This window comes from Rhagoletis zephyria, unplaced genomic scaffold (assembly GCF_001687245.7).
Source record: "Rhagoletis zephyria isolate East Lansing unplaced genomic scaffold, Rhagoletis_zephyria_1.1 Rzeph_scaffold_00234, whole genome shotgun sequence".
Classification (NCBI taxonomy): Eukaryota; Metazoa; Arthropoda; class Insecta; order Diptera; family Tephritidae; genus Rhagoletis; species Rhagoletis zephyria.
In genome coordinates this window covers 218,349-240,422 of record NW_016157318.1, presented here as the reverse complement: position 1 = coordinate 240,422, position 22,074 = coordinate 218,349, and the positions used below count along the sequence as shown (strand labels likewise).

Here is a 22,074-nt window from a genome sequence, read left to right as displayed (position 1 = left end):
AGCATTAGAAGACATTACTTTAACATGGGCATATCATTGGCAGTAATGGCTTGCAGACGAATTTGGGTTTCCTGTAAGGTGTTAAGGAAACGAAAGACAGTTAGAAATTAATTTAGAATCCAAAGAAAAGCTGGTAAGCGAAAGGGGAACCGCTTACAAAATTATTTCGATTCCACATTCGTTTCTTTCAAGTGCGGTGGCGTTTAAATTGATAAAAATGTTCACATATAAATACATACAAACATATGTATATACATAGTATGTATGCTTTTGCGTAATATAGTGTATTAGTAAGCCAAAGAGAGTAGACTCACCTGCAATTTTACTGTCATAAGCTACGCCAACGCCGCATATTCCATTATCTCTGGCGGCAGCCACTTCGCCGGCACATCGAGTTCCATGACTGCAATGAAAGGAAGAAATACCAAAAGTAAAGATTAATACCCAGGACGAAGTAACCTTCATGATGGAGGCATATTATGGTATTTGGTTAAGGATATAAATACATACATACATATCGTCGTTTAAAGTACAAAACCGCGTATCAGTGAAATGCAACACCGGTGACAGGTAACAAGATCAACGGAAATAAGGTCAATTGACATACCTTATTAATCCCATACTGGTGCGAAATAAAGTGAATTGACATAATTGACACCTTTTCAAAAGCAAAATAAAGTCAACAAAAATTTGGAAATAAAGTAAATGATGCCATTTCCTCTTTCAAATGGAAATAGCGTCAACAATACTTAAAGTATGTCGATTCAATGAAAAAATGTTGTTCACGTACGTGTTGCATCGTACGTGAGATATGAATGTTGTTACAATAAACATTGCCCCGTGAGTGTTGTTTCCATAGATGAAAGAGGTTATTGCCAAATCATCAGTGCTACATAGTAATCAACATTGATTTTATTAAAAAATTTAAAATTACGAATATAATAAACACAGGATGCGAAAAACCAAACTGGAATACGAGAAATATTTGAAGAAAGAACGTAGAAATGATCAAGAACTTCCCAAACATGTTTCGTTCCAAAAATAAAACGTACACTATTAAATTGAAGAAACTGTGGATCGCCGCAATGTCCAAAACCCCGGAGGAGCCCTGAAAGAATTGCTTTTAAATAGCATATTTTGAACGAATTCGGAATGTCTTAGGTGGAAAAGAAAGCTTTTGTATAAGGAAACAGTTAAAGAAAAGGAATTTTCTTACACTATATTCTTGTCGCCGCCAACAATTTGTGACATCATTTAAAAGCAGCTAAGGAGAACGACAATATTTATTAGATGGCACATTCAAATCAGTGCCAATATGCTAGTATAAACAATTGTTGATTATTTATGTAAGATCATGTTAGTTGATTGATTGATTTTCACATACTTTCGAAACACAAATTATATGTTTTTTTACTGCAGATAGGTTGTTGCCAACACAGAAAAACTATTCCAATAACTTACAAATGCATATAAAAATGGAAAATAAGCAAGAAGCAATATTTTCATATGAAGCAAAATGGCTTTGAAAGCTAATTTAATCGCCTTTCAAGGAAAAATATTGCCATTGAGCCACAATCACTCCTTGGTCTTAAGATCTTGATCAAAAATAGTGTTCTTTGAAAAAAAAACTATACTAATATTATAGATTTTGAGACGAGAAACACGATTCCACTTTCCAACTTTCAACTCCTCAATTTGAAAAATCCATTATATATTGCATTTTTTTATTTGCATACAGCTGTGCATACTTCACACAATTTTTATCCCTCGAACAACAAGTCAGTTTTAGTGCTATTCAAGACCTTTAATTTTAGCCAAGGTAGAAGTCTATAGGCCCTTTGAGAGCTAAATTATTACGATTCTAAAGTTAAACTTCGAAGTTTCATTCGACATTTTCGGAGTAAAGCGTTTCGAAGTTTGGTTTAAAATTGTTATAACTTGGCTCACAGAGGGCCTAGACGCTTCAACCTTGGCTCAAATTAAAGGCCTTGAATTGCACTTATTGTTCGAGGGATATAAAATTGAGTGAAGGATGAACAGCTGCATGCAAAAAGAAAAAAAAATGCAATAAATAATGAATTTTTTAAATTAAGGTGTTCAAATTTTTGTTCGAATTTTGAACAGTGGAATCGTGTTGCTCGTCTCAAAATCTATAATACTAGTGTAATAAAAAATACATTAATTTTTTGTTTTGGAATAAATCCCATGTATTTTGCATGTTTCTTTTCGAAGAACACTACTTTTGACCAATTTTTTTAAGGTCAGGGGGTAATTGTGGCTCAATGGCCACAATTGAAAGGGATTTACTTTAGCTTTCAAAACCATTTTGTTTCGTATCAAAATACTGCTTCTGTCGAAAGCGCTCCGGTTAATTATATTCGTATTCATATTCATCTTTATTCAGTGTATGATTTACAATCTTACAGACTAGAAGTAGGCTAAAAAGTATTAACGGTGACTAGTACCTGTACAATTAGCAAAATAGGTTTCAAGAGATGATTTAAAAAGACTTCTTGGAAACGAAAAGTCGATATCTAAGCTCTTTGAGATATTGTTAAATTCCACAAGGCCTCGAAAAATAGGCGCAAAAGATGGGTAGTTAGTCTTAACGGCAGGAACGTAAAAGGGGATGTGAGAGCGAAGAGTTCTGAGAGGTACATTAAAGGTAACTTGCTCAAGAAGAGATGGGCAGTCAATGAAGCCCGAGATAAGTTCGAAGACGAATAAGAGTAATTGGGTACGCCTTATATTTTTCAATGATAGCAAATTTATTAGTTTACACCGGGAGTAATATGAGGGAATCGGATCCGAGAAGTTAAGAGAAGCGAGGGCAAAGCGAATAAACACCTTTTGAACTCGCTCAATCCTAGAGGCGTGACAACTATAAATAGGGCCCCTAATAATAGAGGCATACTCAAGTTTAGATCGCACTAAGGAATTAAATAATGCTTTCCGAGTGTAAGGGTCTCTAAAATCCTTGGCATATCTACGAATAAATGCTAAATTACTATAAACTTTTGGGAGTAAATGGCAAACATGATTTATAAATGAAAAATTCGAGTCAAACACAACACCAAGATAAACAAATTTACCAAAAGAAGTAACCTGATGGTTTACGGGGTAGTAATTTGAAGTAAGCGTATTTTGAGATTTAGGTAAGGTCATCTTAGATCACTTTTTTACATTCAAAGACAGTTTATTATATTCACACAAATTTAAAATACGATCTAAATCTTCCTGAAGAAAGAGAACATCAGATGAGGAGGTTATTCTACGAAAGAGTTTTAAATCATCGGCATACAAAAAACTGGCGTGTTTGAAACAGAAGCTAATTTCGTTTATAAAGAGGACAAACAATATGGGGCCAAGAATGCTACCCTGGGGTACACCTGATGTTACAACAAAGGGATTAGATTTACAATCATCGATATATACAGACAGAGACCTATTTGCAAGGTAAGACTTTAACCAAGCTAGGAAATTAGAGGGAGCACCAATGCACTCCAACTTATGTAGCAATAATAGGTGTGGTACCTTATCGAAGGCTTTAGAAAAGTCCGTATAAATGGTGTGTACCTGCGAGCCCTCTTTGAAGGAAGAAACACAAAATTCTGAAAAAGAAGCTGAATTAGTGACCGTTGAACGACAAGCTACTAAACCATGTTGGTGGGGCTCAATAATTCTTTTGGCAAGAAAAGAGAGTTTAAAATGTATCACTTTTTCGAATAGCTTTGAGCAGACAGACAGTTTCGAAATAGGCCTTTAATTTGTGATATAATTTCTATTTCCAGATTTAAAGACTCTTGGTTATAGAGGCAACTTTCCATCTGTTAATAAATAATCCAGTCGAAAGTGAGGTGAAAGGTGAAGGAGTGAAAGGTTGAATATATGACATAAATGAATACATAATGACAGACTTCATCGTTTAACGAAGGGGCACAAAAACCATCAGAATCACATTTCAATGTCGGAGTTAGGGTAGACATGGCGTAAGTAATGTCAGATGTCGAGACAATCAACGAGCCAAGATCTAGGCGTTGGGTCGGCCAGTAATTTCGTGGTAGATTTATAGAATCACTCTCACAGGCGAAATTCGAGCTGAAAAAAAAGTTCCACAGTATCTGGTAGAGATTTCGAAGATTGACCGTTAAAGTACATGCAAGTCGGAATATTAGAACTGCCCCGCTTAAAGCGTACGAAATTCCAAAAGCTTGAGGGTTGTCTTTAAGTTCAGATTCAAGTCTCCTAATGTACTGGTTATAAAGAAATTTATGAAGAACATTAAACTGTTTCGCATAGTTAAGGTATTGCTCTTTAAGGTGAGTATTGTGAATATTTGCCATATGGCGCTTGTAGCATTTATTTCTCTTATTTTTCAGATTTTTTAGAGTGACAGAGTACCAGGGTAATTTATGAGGCTTGGAGGGTAAAGCAGCCAGTTGCTCAGAGAAGACTTCAGACATAATGCAAAGAAAGATTTCATAAGAGGCGTTAGCATCTTTTGAATTGAAGATATCACACCAATTTACGTTATTTATAGCCAGGCTTATGACGTCGTAATTTGCATCATGAAAATTGTAGGAAATCCTATTATTTGAAACCATAAGGGGATTACGATGCATATCAGAATAACAGATCGGAGTCTTACATTCAGAGAGATTAGATATCAAATTTTCGTCTACAAACACTAGATCTAATAATTTAGATAACTTATTGAATATGCAATTAATTGGCGTAAGATTAAGGCTAACCAGTAAGAAAGTCTAAGTTCGGGCGGAGCCGAACATTAAATACCCGGCGCAAGTATTAATTATATGGGTTTTCACCTTTCCGAAAGCTACCGCTATATGGTGAGCCGGGGTGTATCAATTTTGAGTAAATTAGCGTCCTTAAATTTCGAAATATTGAAGTTTCAAGCATTTCTGAAATTTACCGTTATAAGAAAAGCGGCCGTAATTTTAGTCCGATTTCAATAATTTTCCACTTTTTGCTTTTATGTGGCAAGCACAATAAAAATACCGAGTTTGATACAAATCGGTAGAACGGTTACCGATATACATGTATGTGATACAAGTGGGCGGTGCCACGCCCATTTTAAAAAATTTTACCATAAGCGTATTTCTTGGTAAAGAATTTTTGCAAGCATCAATTTTGAATANCACTTTTTGCTTTTATGTGGCAAGCACAATAAAAATACCGAGTTTGATACAAATCGGTAGAACGGTTACCGATATACATGTATGTGATACAAGTGGGCGGTGCCACGCCCATTTTAAAAAATTTTACCATAAGCGTATTTCTTGGTAAAGAATTTTTGCAAGCATCAATTTTGAATAAATTAGCTATAGTATTTACTGATTTATCGAAGATTTTGTATTTCCCTAAATATATATATATGGGATGTGGGTGTGGTTATTGTCCGATTTTAAAAATTTTCGGCCATTTGGTATGCTGTACCAAGGCCAACCAACAACTGTGCTAAATTTGGAAGAAATTGGTGCAGCGGTTACCAAGATATACACATGTCATAAGTGGGCGTGGCTACGCCCATTTTCCAAAAATTTATAATCTTATTTTTCGTCCGAAAATTATTGTAGATATCAATTTTGAGTGAATTATCTTCAGTACTTATTAAAATATCGCAGTTTTCGTATTTCTGGAAATTACCGTTATATGGGAAGTGGGCGTGGTTAATGTCCGATTTCGCCCATTTTCAATACCAACCTACCTTGGATTATTGGAAACCTACATACCAAATTTCGTTTCGTTCTCAATTTTTGCTCGAGTTATCGTGTACACGGACGGGCGGACAGACGGACAGACAGACATGGCTTAATCGACTTCTCTATTCATTCTAAGCATTTATGTATACATTTGTCTATATCTATCTCGATTCGTTTTGGCTGCTACAAACAACCATTAAGTGAACAAAATTAATATACCCTTGTGCAGAAGTGCGCTCGCGTATAAAAAGACTATCAATAAAGTTTATTTCATGCGAACGAGTAACGTTGGTTGGGGTAAGGCGCCCAGAGTTTTGAAAGCATGCCCAGTTAATGCCAGGGAGATTGAAGTCGCCAAGAATGCAAAGATTACAATTTCCATTACTTTCATAGATGTGTGGGATATTCCCTATGTGATAGTTATATAACTCATCTGAACTGTTAGGTGGGACATATGATACACAGATAAATAAAGAGCCGAACGAGCCAACAACGCGCACACATAATTGGTCAATTAAAGTATGGTGGTTGAGCATTTCAAAAAATGGCGACTTTAAGCTACGCCTTAAAGCAATTAGTACACCACCCCCTTTGAAGTGGCCAGTTTTCTCAGCATCACGGTCTTTCCTATAAGTCTGGAAAATTTTGGGATCAAAGTATTCTTGACTGAAGAAATTACTATTAAGCCAAGTTTCCACAAAGATATATATGTCATAATCCATACGTGAAGAAACAACTTCTTTAGCTTTTGTGCGCATTCCACCCATNCGAAAATTATTGTAGATATCAATTTTGAGTGAATTATCTTCAGTACTTATTAAAATATCGCAGTTTTCGTATTTCTGGAAATTACCGTTATATGGGAAGTGGGCTTGGTTATTGTCCGATTTCGCCCATTTTCAATACCAACCTACCTTGGATTATTGGAAACCTACATACCAAATTTCGTTTCGTTCTCAATTTTTGCTCGAGTTATCGTGTACACGGACGGGCGGACAGACGGACAGACAGACATGGCTTAATCGACTTCTCTATTCATTCTAAGCATTTATGTATACATTTGTCTATATCTATCTCGATTCGTTTTGGCTGCTACAAACAACCATTAAGTGAACAAAATTAATATACCCTTGTGCAGAAGTGCGCTCGCGTATAAAAAGACTATCAATAAAGTTTATTTCATGCGAACGAGTAACGTTGGTTGGGGTAAGGCGCCCAGAGTTTTGAAAGCATGCCCAGTTAATGCCAGGGAGATTGAAGTCGCCAAGAATGCAAAGATTACAATTTCCATTACTTTCATAGATGTGTGGGATATTCCCTATGTGATAGTTATATAACTCATCTGAACTGTTAGGTGGGACATATGATACACAGATAAATAAAGAGCCGAACGAGCCAACAACGCGCACACATAATTGGTCAATTAAAGTATGGTGGTTGAGCATTTCAAAAAATGGCGACTTTAAGCTACGCCTTAAAGCAATTAGTACACCACCCCCTTTGAAGTGGCCAGTTTTCTCAGCATCACGGTCTTTCCTATAAGTCTGGAAAATTTTGGGATCAAAGTATTCTTGACTGAAGAAATTACTATTAAGCCAAGTTTCCACAAAGATATATATGTCATAATCCATACGTGAAGAAACAACTTCTTTAGCTTTTGTGCGCATTCCACCCATATTCTGGAAGTATATATTCAGATTTTGGCATGTATATTCGGCATTAGACTGTATAACACTATTTGGAACTTCCTTGGTCAGCTTCTGGTTGAAAAAATCGAAAGGGTCGCACAATGATATTAGACGGCCACACATTTGGATTTAAGATGTTGTTGTAGAGGGAAGATATCACACCAATCTTAAAGTTCACGCTCCGAAGACTCTCAAGTGGAGTTCCTTTTTTTACTAATTTGTAGTACGTAAGGTGTGTACTATCGATCTTTGCATGTTTAGATACATACGCAATAAGGTTTTCCTCAGATACAGACGGTTTAAAGGAGGAAATGTGCAACCATTTCTTCTTAATGACCACCTCGAGATCTGTATTATTATTACGCCCATGAACCACGATTGTGAGGAATAGGTAAATTAAATATGTTATTAATAAAAACGTGAGGAAATGGATATGTATATACACTTTTTACTGAATCAAAAAAATTATTAAAGATGATAATAAAAATTTGGCGNGGATATTCCCTATGTGATAGTTATATAACTCATCTGAACTGTTAGGTGGGACATATGATACACAGATAAACAAAGAGCCGAACGAGCCAACAACGCGCACACATAATTGGTCAATTAAAGTATCGTGGTTGAGCAATTCAAAAAATGACGACCTTAAACAACGCCTTAAAGCAATTAGTACACCACCCCCTTTGAAGTGGCCAGTTTTCTCAGCATCACGGTCTTTCCTATAAGTCTGGAAAATGTTGGGATCAAAGTATTCTTCACTGAAGAAATTACTATTAAGCCAAGTTTCCACAAAGATATATATGTCATAATCCATACGTGAAGAACAAAGAAAGACTTCTTTAGCTTTTGTGCGCATTCCACCCATATTCTGGAAGTATATATTCAGATTTTTGCATGTATATTCGGCATTAGACNCTTCCTTGGTCAGCTTCTGGTTGAAAAAATCGAAAGGGTCGCACAATGATATTAGACGGCCACACATTTGGATTTAAGATGTTGTTGTAGAGGGAAGATATCACACCAATCTTAAAGTTCACGCTCCGAAGACTCTCAAGTGGAGTTCCTTTTTTTACTAATTTGTAGTACGTAAGGTGTGTACTATCGATCTTTGCATGTTTAGATACATACGCAATAAGGTTTTCCTCAGATACAGACGGTTTAAAGGAGGAAATGTGCAACCATTTCTTCTTAATGACCACCTCGAGATCTGTATTATTATTACGCCCATGAACCACGATTGTGAGGAATAGGTAAATTAAATATGTTATTAATAAAAACGTGAGGAAATGGATATGTATATACACTTTTTACTGAATCAAAAAAATTATTAAAGATGATAATAAAAATTTGGCGCTTTTGTTTTGGAAAAATTGGCTTTTTCTGGTGGCCTGATGCCACACTGGCTCAGTTGCCGCAAAAGTACACATACATACACGCATTTTTACTTGAAAATAACTGTGGAGTGGTTAATATGCAGTGTTGCCAACTTTTCAGTTTCAAAAAGCACCAAACCTTGGAAAAAGAGCGTTTTACCGCACTAAAAGCACTAAATTTTTTTTTTATCAAAGGATACTCTTTTTCATAACAGTTTGTGGTAAACAAAAGTAAAAAAATAAACAATATTTACATGTATAAATAAATACACATTCATGCTTGCGAAACTGCAGCTAGATTTGGATTTAGCACCGAAAAATCTACACAAAACGGTTCCACTCAGGTGGCAAACAAATTTTAAATTTTTCGAACTGTGTAATCAATCAATAATCAAGAAAATAAAAAAATTAATACTTAACTTATCTGCGTGCTAGCATTTTCAACGCGAATACAATTTAACAAAAACGCAAGAACGTGGGTTTGCAACTTCATCTTTTTATCAATCATGGTTTACATTTTAGTGCATTTAAATTTGTAGATTCTTGTAAATTCAGAAATTTTAGTTCAGAAAAAAGCACTAAAAAGGGCACTAGGCACTAAACCATTATTTTTGGCGTTTTAATTTTCAAAAAGCACTAAATCTAGTGCTTAAAGACTTAGTTGGCAACTATGTTAATATGTATACGATGCCATCTCCGTACAGCTCACTTCTCCTGGCCTAGCACGCTCGTCGACTGCGTGAACCTCTGCTGTGCATCTCTACATTAGGCCACCAACTTGACGCACAGTATTAGAACCATCCGAACTAGTATTAGTATTAATATTAGTATTAGTATTAGACAACAAAACAGCATTAGCGAACGACGAGCAAGATGGCCTAGTAGACGCAGTGCTAAGAGAGACAGCAGGTGTAGATTGAAGAGCAACAGGTGGCAGCGATGTAGGCGCAGTAACAGAGGTGTATGTGCTATCGTTAGTTACAAGTGTATTGACAGCTGTAGCGATTGTCACAGCAGAATCCAAACGAGCAGGAGAGATGCCGTTAACGTTACTCGCTACACATAAAAAATTCCTAGAAAATTGTATATCAAAATTTTAATGTAGTTGATTGATTAATCCTTATTAATGTGTAAACTAAATGGTTCCATTTGAAAAGACAATCTTAACTAATAGCCAAATATAAATTTAGTTTAGTAAGTAGAGTGGAGTACAAAACTTACATTTTTTTTAACCTGTTTTCATGCAAATACATAAAGGAATATTAACAGGAAATCGATACCTGAGCGGAAGATCGAGCTATCTCGGCAGTCAGTTCGAAAAGGCCTTATTTCAGAAAACTTTTCAAGAACGCCCTATCTCAGAATTCAGTTCAAAAAAGCCCTAACTCAGTTGTCGATTCAAAAATGAATCGAAATAATGATACACGTCCTGGCATATATCTATTAATAAGCTGATGGTAAATATGATTGAAGTTCATGTGGATCTGCTTCTTTATTGCTTAGTATTAATATTTTGCAATTCATACTGATTTATTAAATTCAATCAAAACGAATATATCATGTACCGTTTTTACCTTAAAAGAGATCTTAATAATATTACGTATTCTACGTTTAAGTTTAGCGGCTGTGATTCTGACACAGCCTGCAGGTCAAGACGAAGGCGCTGGGCTGATCCTTTTAGGCAAGCGTGAACAACCACAATGTGTTTTCAGTTATTTGATAGCAAATGCCACTGAATTTGACATAGTGAAAACCAGCCTTTAGTGTTATTGGCTGTGCACATTTGTATGTAACTGCGCGCGTGCACAATACTGCCGTTGTGTTTATTTGTGCTTAAGAAGAGATTAACTCACCTATTGAACCAATCGTCTGTGTAACGCGGGTAGGGAAATGGATCATTGCTGCTGAAGTCATAACTAGCCTCGGCATTCTGTAATAGAAGAACAATGTTGTGAATATACTGCCATACAAATGAAGAAGGCTATATTAACGTTAAGGTCAAATTTATAATTAACTACATACACATAGGGACAAAACGATACTAGTAAATACTAGTACATACTCGATACTTTTACCAAGCAATTTTGGTATCGATACTTTTGAACCGAGTACTGAGTAGGTATTGGAAGAAAGTACTTGTATCGAAACCCGATGCAGTGACAATTTTATTCCCGGACTTTTATTTTAAAATCCAATTGTGAATTGTTAAAAATTTTTGGCGGTTTAGTTGCCAACGAAAAGTAAGTCCTACAAAGGAAAACCCATTATCATCTAACCTAAATAAGTCCACTTTTTATGAAAACTCATAATCAGCTATAGGAAGCAAGGTAAATTAAAAACGCAACGTCTCCAAAAGTATTAACGAACGTGCTTGTTTTATTTCTTCCCGTTTATATTGAATTTAAGGCAAATTTACTAAGTCCAAAAGAGGCACAGAAAATTCGATAAGCTCACAAAAAATCCTAAATGTTTTAATTTGCAACGGAACCTTTTGCAAAATTCTTGAAGGAAATGTTTTGAAAGGTTGTTTTTCTCTACTGTAAAATTTCTACAAATGAACTTAGCAACTTTTCACTCTAAGCAAGGGGCATATGAATGCCTGAACCATGATACAAAAAAGAAGGTAGCTTCATTGTCACTTTTCGAACGCCATATTAACTACCTGACAATTAAGCAGATTGTGACATTTCGTGCTGCCATACCTAGTCATTACAAAATTAAAAGGAAATTTGTATTCGATCTGAAAAATAAAGAAAATGGAAATTCATACATCGCCATATTTGAAAAACAACCAACCAACTTTTTCTTTGAAACAAAAGACCGCTAAATATGTTGTCCACCGCAAAAATTAGTTATTATTAAATTCGTTTATTCTAAAGCCAATCACCGAAAAGGATTTTGATGTGCTTTGCAATCGTTAGCCTTAGTAAGGCTTTAATTTCGGTGCTTCATGATATGAAAGATAATATGGTTATGGACAATAGGAGGTACATAAGTAGTTAGAGGGCAGCCCAATGCCCTAAGTGCACCTTGTCTGTCACCGCAGACATGTAAACTCATTCCCCTCCACCTCGCCCCACTCGGTGTTATACCGGCATCCGTTTCTTTCTAGTCTGCAGGTGGCCTTTAAGGCTTCCCTACGTATGAAGAAACAAAGTGACGGTAAGTGCAGCAGTGCATCCAGAGCAGCGCCACGTGTTGTAGAGAAAGCTTCCGTACAGCACACGGCAGTAGTTCTTTGAAGTTTTGCAAGCAGACTTCCCACGCTTTTGATTCAGAATCTGCTCTACCATACCTGTTTATATTGCCAAAATGCTGCCAATTCTTTAGAGTTTTTGTGTTCCACGTTAGATTTCCACAATAGTTTTGTATACAGAATTACTTCTAGATACTTCACTTCGGGAGAATTCTGAATTTTGCTCTTTAATTGTGAGGGAAATGAGACCATTCAACCTTCTCCGAAGCCTAGTTTCGGACTATGCTTTAATGACGAAATAGCTAACAATGCGTCTTTTTCGGACTATTAAAAAAAAGAGTTTTTTTATGTAAATAATTTTATTTTGTTTAGAATAAAATGAAAAAAGTGTTTTAATAAATAAATGTTTCAAAACTGGATTTTATTTTATTTCTTCATCTCTGCACATCGATATTATTCAAAGGATCTTTTAAACGCTTGAGAAAAGCGTTCAAATTCGATTATCGAACACATCAACTTGCAATTTTTTTATGCAAATTTTACTCTTTTATTAAATCCCAAATATTTAAAAGAAAATCTCCCCTCTCAAAAAAGTTCAATGTGGCAAAGCTATTCTTAATGTTTACATCTGGAGAAATGTCAAAAATCTGCATTATAATCAAAAAATGGTAGTAATGAAACTACCTTCTTTTTAACCGACTTCCAAAAAAGGAGGAGGTTATCAGTTCGTCGGAATATTTTTTTTTTTTTTTTATGTATGTTACCGGATAACTTTGCACCACGTCAACCGATTTGAATAATTCTTTTTGCAACCGAAAGGTAGTGTCTCAGAGGTGGTCCCATACTAATTTGGTTTAGATCCGATCATCGGATCATGAAATATATAGACATATATATATTTTTTTTAAGTCGGTTTTTTTTTTTTGCTAAAAATTACTTGTTTGTATTTATCATGGCCTGAACTACACTATAACTTTGTCCTCCAAAAATTATCAAGATTATTTACTACTTCTTTCAGAAATAGGCCATGTTTACTCAGCAAAAATGCTGTTGACCAGTGTTATAATAGAGATAACTTTCATTAATTAGTTAATTTGGATGAAATAAATTATAACATAACTCAATCGCTTTCTCTTTGTACAAAATAAATAATTATGTATAACAAATAAAATGCGTAGAAAAAAAATCTGTTAACAAAATTCTGTGGGGTTTTTACAAAACAACTTATCAGACTTTGCACCCTTTTCTTGTTTTTTGGGAGGCCATCCTAGTAAAACATGTTTTTAAATTTAAAGCTTTTCTTAAAAAGATTAAGTACCATTCTTCTTAAATCAAAAATGATCGTCACATAAGTTATTTTGACAAAAATTCATAGATATGTGATAGCGTTTTTTTATAAACAATTCTTATATATACAAATATCGATTAAGTAGGTATCGATACTTTCTTTCGATGCTACTTCCAAGTACAGGTATCGATACTTCCTTGGTATCGTTTAATCCCTACATACACACACACATACATATGTACGTACAAATGAACTACAAAACAATTTATATCTTTATACTTCTAAAGATATGCCTATCACCAAAAAATACTCGAAATTCGCTTCAGATATCTTTAAAATACATTTATGCACGTTGTATGTAAGTACCCATGAACTGAACCTGAACTTTTTAAAGTTTCATTAATTGCACTTTATATAAAATTAACGAAGAACTTAAACATTTTTAACCGACTTCAAAAAAAAGCGGGAGGTTATCAATTCGTCGGGAAATTTTTTTCTTTTTTTATGTATGCTCCCGCATAACTTTGAACCACGTGAACCGATTTCAATAATTCTTTTTTTTTTTTATCGGAAAGATAGTACCTCAGGGTCGTTCCGTAATTTGGTTTAGATCCGATCATTGCATCATGAATGGTACTCCTAAATTTAAGTCTGAGAACCGAGAATGTGTAGAGGCTTTTACGTTGGTGGCATGAAGCTTTCACCTGAGAAGACCCTTAGTAAAATTTCCAGGAGAATAATTTTCTAGAATATATCAATCCTCTTGAAGTAAGGGTCAAAATAAGCCTTTTAATAATAACTAGTATCGCCGCGTTGTCGAAATTCGACCACTTCATTTTTTTCACACACTTTTTCATTTTGCCTGGGAAGTGATTTAGGTCCATCAGCACCTGTTAATCGTCTATTGTTTGGTGGGGTAATATACATTCTGTTAAATAATTTAAAAATTCATAGATGGTGCAACCANTGAAGTAAGGGTCAAAATAAGCCTTTTAATAATAACTAGTATCGCCGCGTTGTCGAAATTCGACCACTTCATTTTTTTCACACACTTTTTCATTTTGCCTGGGAAGTGATTTAGGTCCATCAGCACCTGTTAATCGTCTATTGTTTGGTGGGGTAATATACATTCTGTTAAATAATTTAAAAATTCATAGATGGTGCAACCAAATCAGGCACCTACCGGAAAATAATACCTTTCGAACAAAAGAAGAATTATTAAAATTGGTTGAGAAACATAGGAGCAGTAGGGAGGAAAAGATTTGTATGTGATTTCGTTAGCGTATTAATATATAGATAGTAGATGGTGAAACCAAAGCAGGCACTCACAGGCATTTACGGAAATTGGAATAACTCGGCTCTGGACGTACTTCAGAAGGCCTTTTGGAGGAGTTCTTTTAAAGTTGCCTCTATAATTTATAAAAATCATATATCTTTGAAGGATTTGCTTAAGATTTATATCAAATATGTCATTGCAACTTAAAATGTTTATTGAAATTTATTTGTAATGGTAAATAATATAAATGAATGCATTCGCGTAAATTGTAAATGGATAAGCCCTTCTAGAAAGCATGCAAGGAAGCACTTTTTTCAGCCCTTCTTGGGTAGGCCTCTTAGAATGGCTTCACTTAAGAAGGCCTACCTAAATTATCTTCTATGTATGTATTAAACTTTGATTTCGCTGAGACATTTGTTTTAACTATTTTTTCGACTTTTTTAAAACTACTTAGGCCGAGACATGAAAACTTTAGTAGGCCATGAAATAAAACTACGAGCTAACTTTTGCAAATCCACCGAGTGTTTTATTACTGGATGGGTATACTTTCAGAGAATGTTAACAAAGTTCGGTCCGGTTTCTGCTGTCCCATAGTGTAATTTGAGTTTAACTTTTTAGACAGGTGGCCACTCTCTTCAAGCACCTCAAAAATATTTTAATTGTTGCTTAGTATTTTAAGCACAACATTTTTTAACTATATTCGACTTTTCAAACAGGTGGCACCCCTCCTAAATATAATTAAAAAATAAGGTTTATTCAAAACCATTTCGATTGATACCCATATTGGGGTAATTTATTAAACTTATTAAATAATTTGATTTTGATTTTCTTACATACATATGGCACACAACTAGAACCATATTACACATGTACAGGGCAAGCCCTTTCATTTGACACCTACCTCCTTTTTGAAAATCGAACGAACGATACAGATTTTATGACTTGGTGTTAAATATTTAATGTAAACATCTGCGGAAGCGATTATTTGAATTTGACACCTCATTTTTTTTAAATTGAACGAACGATACAGATTTTATGACTTGGTGTTAAATATTTAATACAAACATCTCCGAACTCGACTAAGAAGTTGAAATAAAAGAAAAAAAAATGGAAAATTTGAAAAAATTCGAATTAAATCGAATTTGCACCACCAAATTTCGAATCGAATAATCGAATGGTTGGGCTATGTTCGAAATTCGGAAAAAATCGAACTGCGCTCAACTTTCAAAAGTAATAAAAAATGTTAAAAATAAATAACCTAATTCCGTGATAAAAATTTTTAAAGGTAAAACCGCTCGCTCAATTCGTCCGCCATTGGGTCTTTTTTTACGTTTGCTAGCATTTTTAGTTTACTCGAAATAATTCAAATGTCGAATAAATTCAAAATAAACAATTCCTGATTTGAAAATTTATTTATTCAAATGTGGGAAGAACTTAAAAATTTATATGTAGAAGGAAAATGATGATGATGCTGCTTTAGAGGCTACGCAAATACCGTTTTTCTCTGCAAGCAAAGCAGTATCAAGTTCTTTAAGTTCTCGCCATTACCGTATGTACGCAAAAATTGATCGAGGTTTGTGGTGTTAAGGCAGCGGATTTTCCCCAAGTGCCTATATGCGCTAGGCTCATTTTTTGCCACACCAATTGACCCAAGATAGTTCTTAGCAAAAGTGCAGTGGCTTTAAGGCTAAACAAATTTGTATGTATGCCAAAATCTTCGCCTTAGCATGTGGGCAGAAATTCATTACACACAATTGCTTACATTTATGTATTTATTTACATACCCAACAAGCAAAATAAACTTAAAGGCGCTGGCCCAATGCAGGCTTGCTTTGCACGCCTTGCTTACTTTAATTTGCTTTAATTTACTTCAAAAACTGGTTTGGCCAAATGTCGGCTTGGAACGCTGTCAAAACAACCAGCTGTGTAGTTAAAAAGTGAAGGTCTGTTTCCTTACACTAAGAATAATTTTGCCATCAAATTCCAGAAAATTAAAAAAAAAGAAATACAAAACAATCTTTTCAGATTTATTTTTAAATGAATGTGAATTAATTTTTGCATTTCAAAGGAATGATAATAATTATACATACATATAGAACTATATGTACAGTTATTAGAAACAAAAAACTAAAAAAAAATCGATTTTTCAAGAGACGACTTATCAGTAGCTTGACATCATAAATATCGCTAGCTTTGTGTGAAAAGTTGATAAGTCTACTTTTTATGAAGCCTCAAATTTTGACATAGAAAGTAAGATAAATTAAGGACTAAGGTGCTTGTTTTATTTTTTCTCGTTTATATTCAATGAAAGATAAATTTTATAAATCCAAAAGATGAAATTTTTTAACAGAAATCGAATCCTTCTGATTTGTATGGAGTTTTGCTTTGCTTTAAACACGCAAAATTTGTATTCAAAGTTCCTGTAAAATTTGTAAAATTGGCCTTAGCAACTTTTCACTTTAAGCCAGCATGTTAAATATAAATATGGAAACATAGATTACTTTTTATTAAACTTTGAATTACTAATATTATACATATATATTTTAAATTACGTAAGACAATTTTTATACATAAAAGTCTGCAGCAGTTTGTTTGAATTGATTTAGAACGGGAACATGTCTTTTTGTCAAAAGCCTACGAAACGCTTTCAAATAAAACATTTGCCTATTTGAAACTTTGAGGCGCTTAAAGCAAGTGAAGCAAAGCTGCCATTTGGCCACCCTTCATACGTTTTAGTATATACCAAATAACTTTTGACAGTTTTCAAAGCTAAGCAAGCAAAGCAAGCTTGCATTGGGCCAGCGCCTTAAAGAAAGTTTTTTTTTTAAGTTTTCGATCATAAACATTAAGCTTTTTTGTTTATAAAACGCTTGAAAGTAGGCGTAATATAATCGAAAAGGAACATTGGTTATAAGCGTAGAAATATAAACTTGTAATAAATGTTCAAAAGAAAGCTTTTTATAAGCGTAAAAGTGTAAACTTATAATAAAGGTTCAAAAAAAAGTTTTTTATAAGCGTATGAATATAAACTTACTAAAAATTGTCAAAAGAAAGCTTTTTAAACCCCTTTATTTAAAAATATTTCATTAAAAACTCATACATAGATTGCTTAACATCTAGAAACTAAAAGAAATGCGATTTTTCGGCGGACTCATCTACAGTCTCGAAAATGTGAATAGGGAATAGATATTTTAGCATACAAATGGCTCGTTGTTGTCGGTGTGGCTCGTTCGAAATGTTTTTATGACGTCAAAATCCCCGATAAGTAAGCGTATGTACAAACCTTTTATTGCAACCCAGGCTATTATACTTACATGCAAATATACCTGCATTCCCAATTGCTTTCGCAGATGCTACAAGATAAATTCTTCCAAAATAGTTGACAGCAAGTAAGTACTTATGGAAAATAAATACGAACCAACCAGAGTAGCTTACACGACACGCACGCCAAATATGATGGCCTCTGTCGCTCAGAAAGTGTTGCACATTTTGTCTGATTTTACTGTCAATACCGAAGAATTTTAATGGCTGAAGAATGCTAAAGGCTAAAAGGACAAATGTAAAATGAGTAAGTGAAAGTGACTAAATTCTATGCCACGATAATCATACAGATGTCGTTTAAGGCGCGTGACTAGCATGATTTGTAACGCGACAAATACAAAAACTAGCTCTTATCTACATACATGCATATGTGCATATGTATATGAATGCCCCATTTGCCAAATCGATTAACTCCACACTTTGGAAAATCTCAAATTTAAGTGCCAAAGCATTATGCATAGTCATAACCTTTTATAATTATAATAACTAGTATCGCCCAGTTGTCGAAATTCGACATATTTTTTCATACACTTTTGAATTTTACCTGTCACCAATGCTAACTCTTTTATGCGAATTACTATTTTTAAGTCCACCAGAATAATTTATAGCGAATTTACCGAAAAACCTAAAATCAAATTATGAACGTTAAAACCGGATTGATTAATGGTAATCGTACCAAGTCTCCTCCGAATATCTTCAGTAGCTTTTGAAAAAGGAACCTCGATTTTCATTTATAAAAAATATGCATATGTATTTGTATGTATAGATGAGATGTTCATCACTGACTTATATGTCAAACATATACAAATTCAGACTGTAAATAAGTTTTTCGATTATATTTGACTGAGAGCCTCTTGGGGGTTAAAAACTAAATTGCCCACATCTACATAAACTCTTTCCCTTTTTCATTAGAATCGTTAACGGTTGAGAAATTATCTTAAACGTTTACAACAAAAGATAATATTTTCTTCTTTAACGGCGGTTTCACGCGGGTTTTGTCAAGACTGGGCCAAAAGCCAATATTTTTTCATTACGCGACTGGGCTACGAAGTTACACCAAATTTTATGTTACTAATATGTGTTCTAAAACTGAAACAAATCTGATCATAAATATGATTTTTGAGGATAGCTGTCAATTCCTGCGCCACCTATCGGAAGACAAACACACTGATCCTTCTAAAAACTTTTGATTCTATATGTGTATAAATGTAGGTGTATAAAATTCCATTACCTTATATTAAGTGGTTCCAGAGATAACCGATATGAGAATTTCATTTGTATGGGAGGTGCCATGCCCCCTTTTCCAAAATCTACCACTCTTCGCCATAAGTACGGTATTTACAACATATGTTGCAGTGTCAAATTTCGGGATGTTAGCATAAGCGGTTCCAGATATAAGCGATGAGAATTTCAGTTTGTATGAGCGGTGCCACGCTTCCTTTCCCATTATCTACCACTTTTCGCCATAAGTACGTTATTGATCATAATTAAATAGCTGTATCAAATTTCAGGACGTTAGCATAAGTGGTTCCAGAGAAAATGAGAATTTCACTTTGTATGGGTGGTGCCACGCCCCCTTTTCCAAAATCGGCCATCTTCCACCGTAAGTACGGTATTGACAACATATGTTGCTGTGTCAAATTTCAGTTTGTATGGGTGGTGCCATGCCCCCTTTTGCAAAAACTACCACTCTTCGCCGTAAGTACGGTATTGGCAACATATGTTGCTGTGTCAAATTTCAGGACGTTAGCATAAGCTGTTACAAATATGACCGATAAGAGAATTTCAGTTTGTATAGAAGGTGCCAGGCCCACTTTCCCAGTACCTACCATTTTTCACCGTAAGTAAGGTATTTACAATCTATGCATCTGTGCTAAGTTTCAGTTCCCCAGCATAATTCGTTTTAGAGATATAGTGGTTTTCACATTTTAGTCTATATGTCAGATGCCACGCCCCCTATATATCGGGATTAACATTTCTGGATAAGAGGAAGTTACATCCTTTAAATTTCATACCTGTTGGCGCTAGGAATAGAAGAGCAAAACGGAATGCGAATAACACTGTTGTTGGACGCTATGAAAGTCGCGTATTGGATGTAATTGTCAATTTAAAGTGGGTACATTTGTCATATTTCAATACCACTGTGACCGCTCAAAACATTATGAGCTATGTACATGATCACGCTGCTATTGATAAGAGCGATCTGAGATGCTATGCCTTAGTAAAGAAAGATGCCGAAATTGAAGGACTGAAGAGAGTATCGTTCAAACTTGGTGTAGCAAACAAATATTACGATAAACTTTTCGACCCATCGCTTTGGCAAGAGAACATAAGAGTACGGCCGTTCTTAAATTTTCTAAGAGAAGAAGAGAAACCGCAGTAAGCCTAGCGAACGCCAACGCTGTTAGTAATTCATCGGATGCTGCAGAATTCCTTTTCTATTATCAAAATGCTGGTGGTATAAGAACCAAAATGCTGCCGTTGTTGTTGTTTTCATCGTCGGCTCTCTATGATATCATAAGCTCGGAACACTTTGACGACAGCAAGCGACAAGCAGCCTCTGTCAAATTTTAAATACACACGTTCTTACGGACACAATTATTTTGACGACAGCATGACATCTTGGCTGCAGGACTGCAATTGTCGACGTCGCCAAAATAAATCTATTTCTAATTTTGCCGGCGACAATGAGTAGATGTAGTGCTGCAAAATTAAATTGTCGCAAAATTAATCACATATTCTTGATTGTTCATGTTTTTCTTATTTACTTAAATAAAAATACACAATTTGTGAAATAAATATACCAAAATGTCAAACTTTAAAATCAGCTGTTTGCTATGTCGCTGAGGTCTTCAAAATGTTTAAGAAGCTGGCTTCAAGGCGACATTTGTCGACAAAATGATGTCGCTGTCGTTACGTCGTGAAGTTGCAGTCGTCAAAGTGTTCCGAGCCTTAGTCTTAACCAGACATGGGAACTTTTTTGCCCGCGGAGTAGTGAAAGTGCGAGCGCGGGCAGGAGAAATGGAAAAACAGTTTACGGGAGGAAGGGTATGAAAAGTTGCGAAAAAATTATTTATACACCACCGACATCATGTTCATCGCAGTACGGCTGCGGTAATACTGACTTTGTGTACCAAACACACAATACACATATAAACAATAAGCCATCGTTCGGACTACGCTCCGATAGGAGTACATTTGTTCCGTTTTGTCGAAAAAATTTCAAACCTAGTCCTCTACTTCGCTCAACTGAAAATCTACTCCGTTTTGTTGCATCAACAAATTTCCTCTTCAATTAGAAAGGAGGTGGGGTGTTTAATAGCAAACTAAAAGTTATATTTTACCTTTTTATCGACACGATTGTTACATTGGTCAGCTACAGAAACTTTGCAAATACACTTGAATTCGTGAATAGGCCCTCACAATCGCCCGATTTGAACCCGATCGAAAAATATTGCTCTGTCTAAAGTTCTGTAATTGCGTCGTTGCCCACCGATGTAACAATTGTCCCGGTAAAGAAAGAATGAAATAACTTTTTATTAATTTTAACCAAGGCATTTTAACTTTAATGATAATTGCTCACTGGATTAAGGGTCGGTTTTCTAGTAGATTTTTGTCGTTCAACCAAAATCGGCCCGTGTAAATGACATCTCAACCACCAGCTGGTCGATTTTCCAGTCTATAGATATCGATCCTTATAAGGCCGCTTTAGCTCCTTATTTGTACAAGGATACGAGGAGAAATGAATTGTTTTTTATAAAAATAAGAAATGCACATCTACTACGAATACTTGATATTTACTTCCATTTTTGTTGTCCGAACCCAGCAAAGAGCGCTCGGTGAAAAAAAGTGCTAAAACGTGCCAAATAGAAAATTAAAAGTGCCAAAAACGGTGTCATTCTCTTTAGTTCTTCCCATTAGCATTAAAATTAGACAAATTAAAACAAAAGCCCAATGTCAAAGTAAGATAAACCAGTTGTATACACTATAGAAATTAGAAAATTTTAGTTGAGAAAAAGAAGTACGCGCAAAGGATTTCACAAAAATGTATTTAAATTTGGCTTTTTTTCAAAAGTGCCATTTTGGCACTTTGTGCAAAATTGAAAAATTCAGTGTCATTTCTAGTAAAACAGTGCCAAAAATGGCACGGTTTGAGCCAAGTTGGCAGCCCTGATCGCCAAGTTTTTTGTTTAAAAAAGCACCAAA

General features: G+C 34.9%; 1 protein-coding gene across 2 annotated transcripts in view; it reads right to left on the bottom strand.

Moving 5' to 3' along the window:
- amon (prohormone processing protease amontillado) overlaps nucleotides 1-22,074 on the bottom strand; it is a 240,163-nt gene that overhangs the window by 40,485 nt on the left and 177,604 nt on the right. For both annotated transcript variants that reach the window (XM_017609546.1, XM_017609548.1), the window contains 2 exons: nucleotides 10,641-10,717; nucleotides 315-403 (listed from right to left, as the gene is read on the bottom strand). In XM_017609546.1, coding sequence (XP_017465035.1) covers nucleotides 315-403; nucleotides 10,641-10,717 — 166 coding nt within the window. The remainder of the gene's footprint in view (nucleotides 1-314; nucleotides 404-10,640; nucleotides 10,718-22,074) is intronic.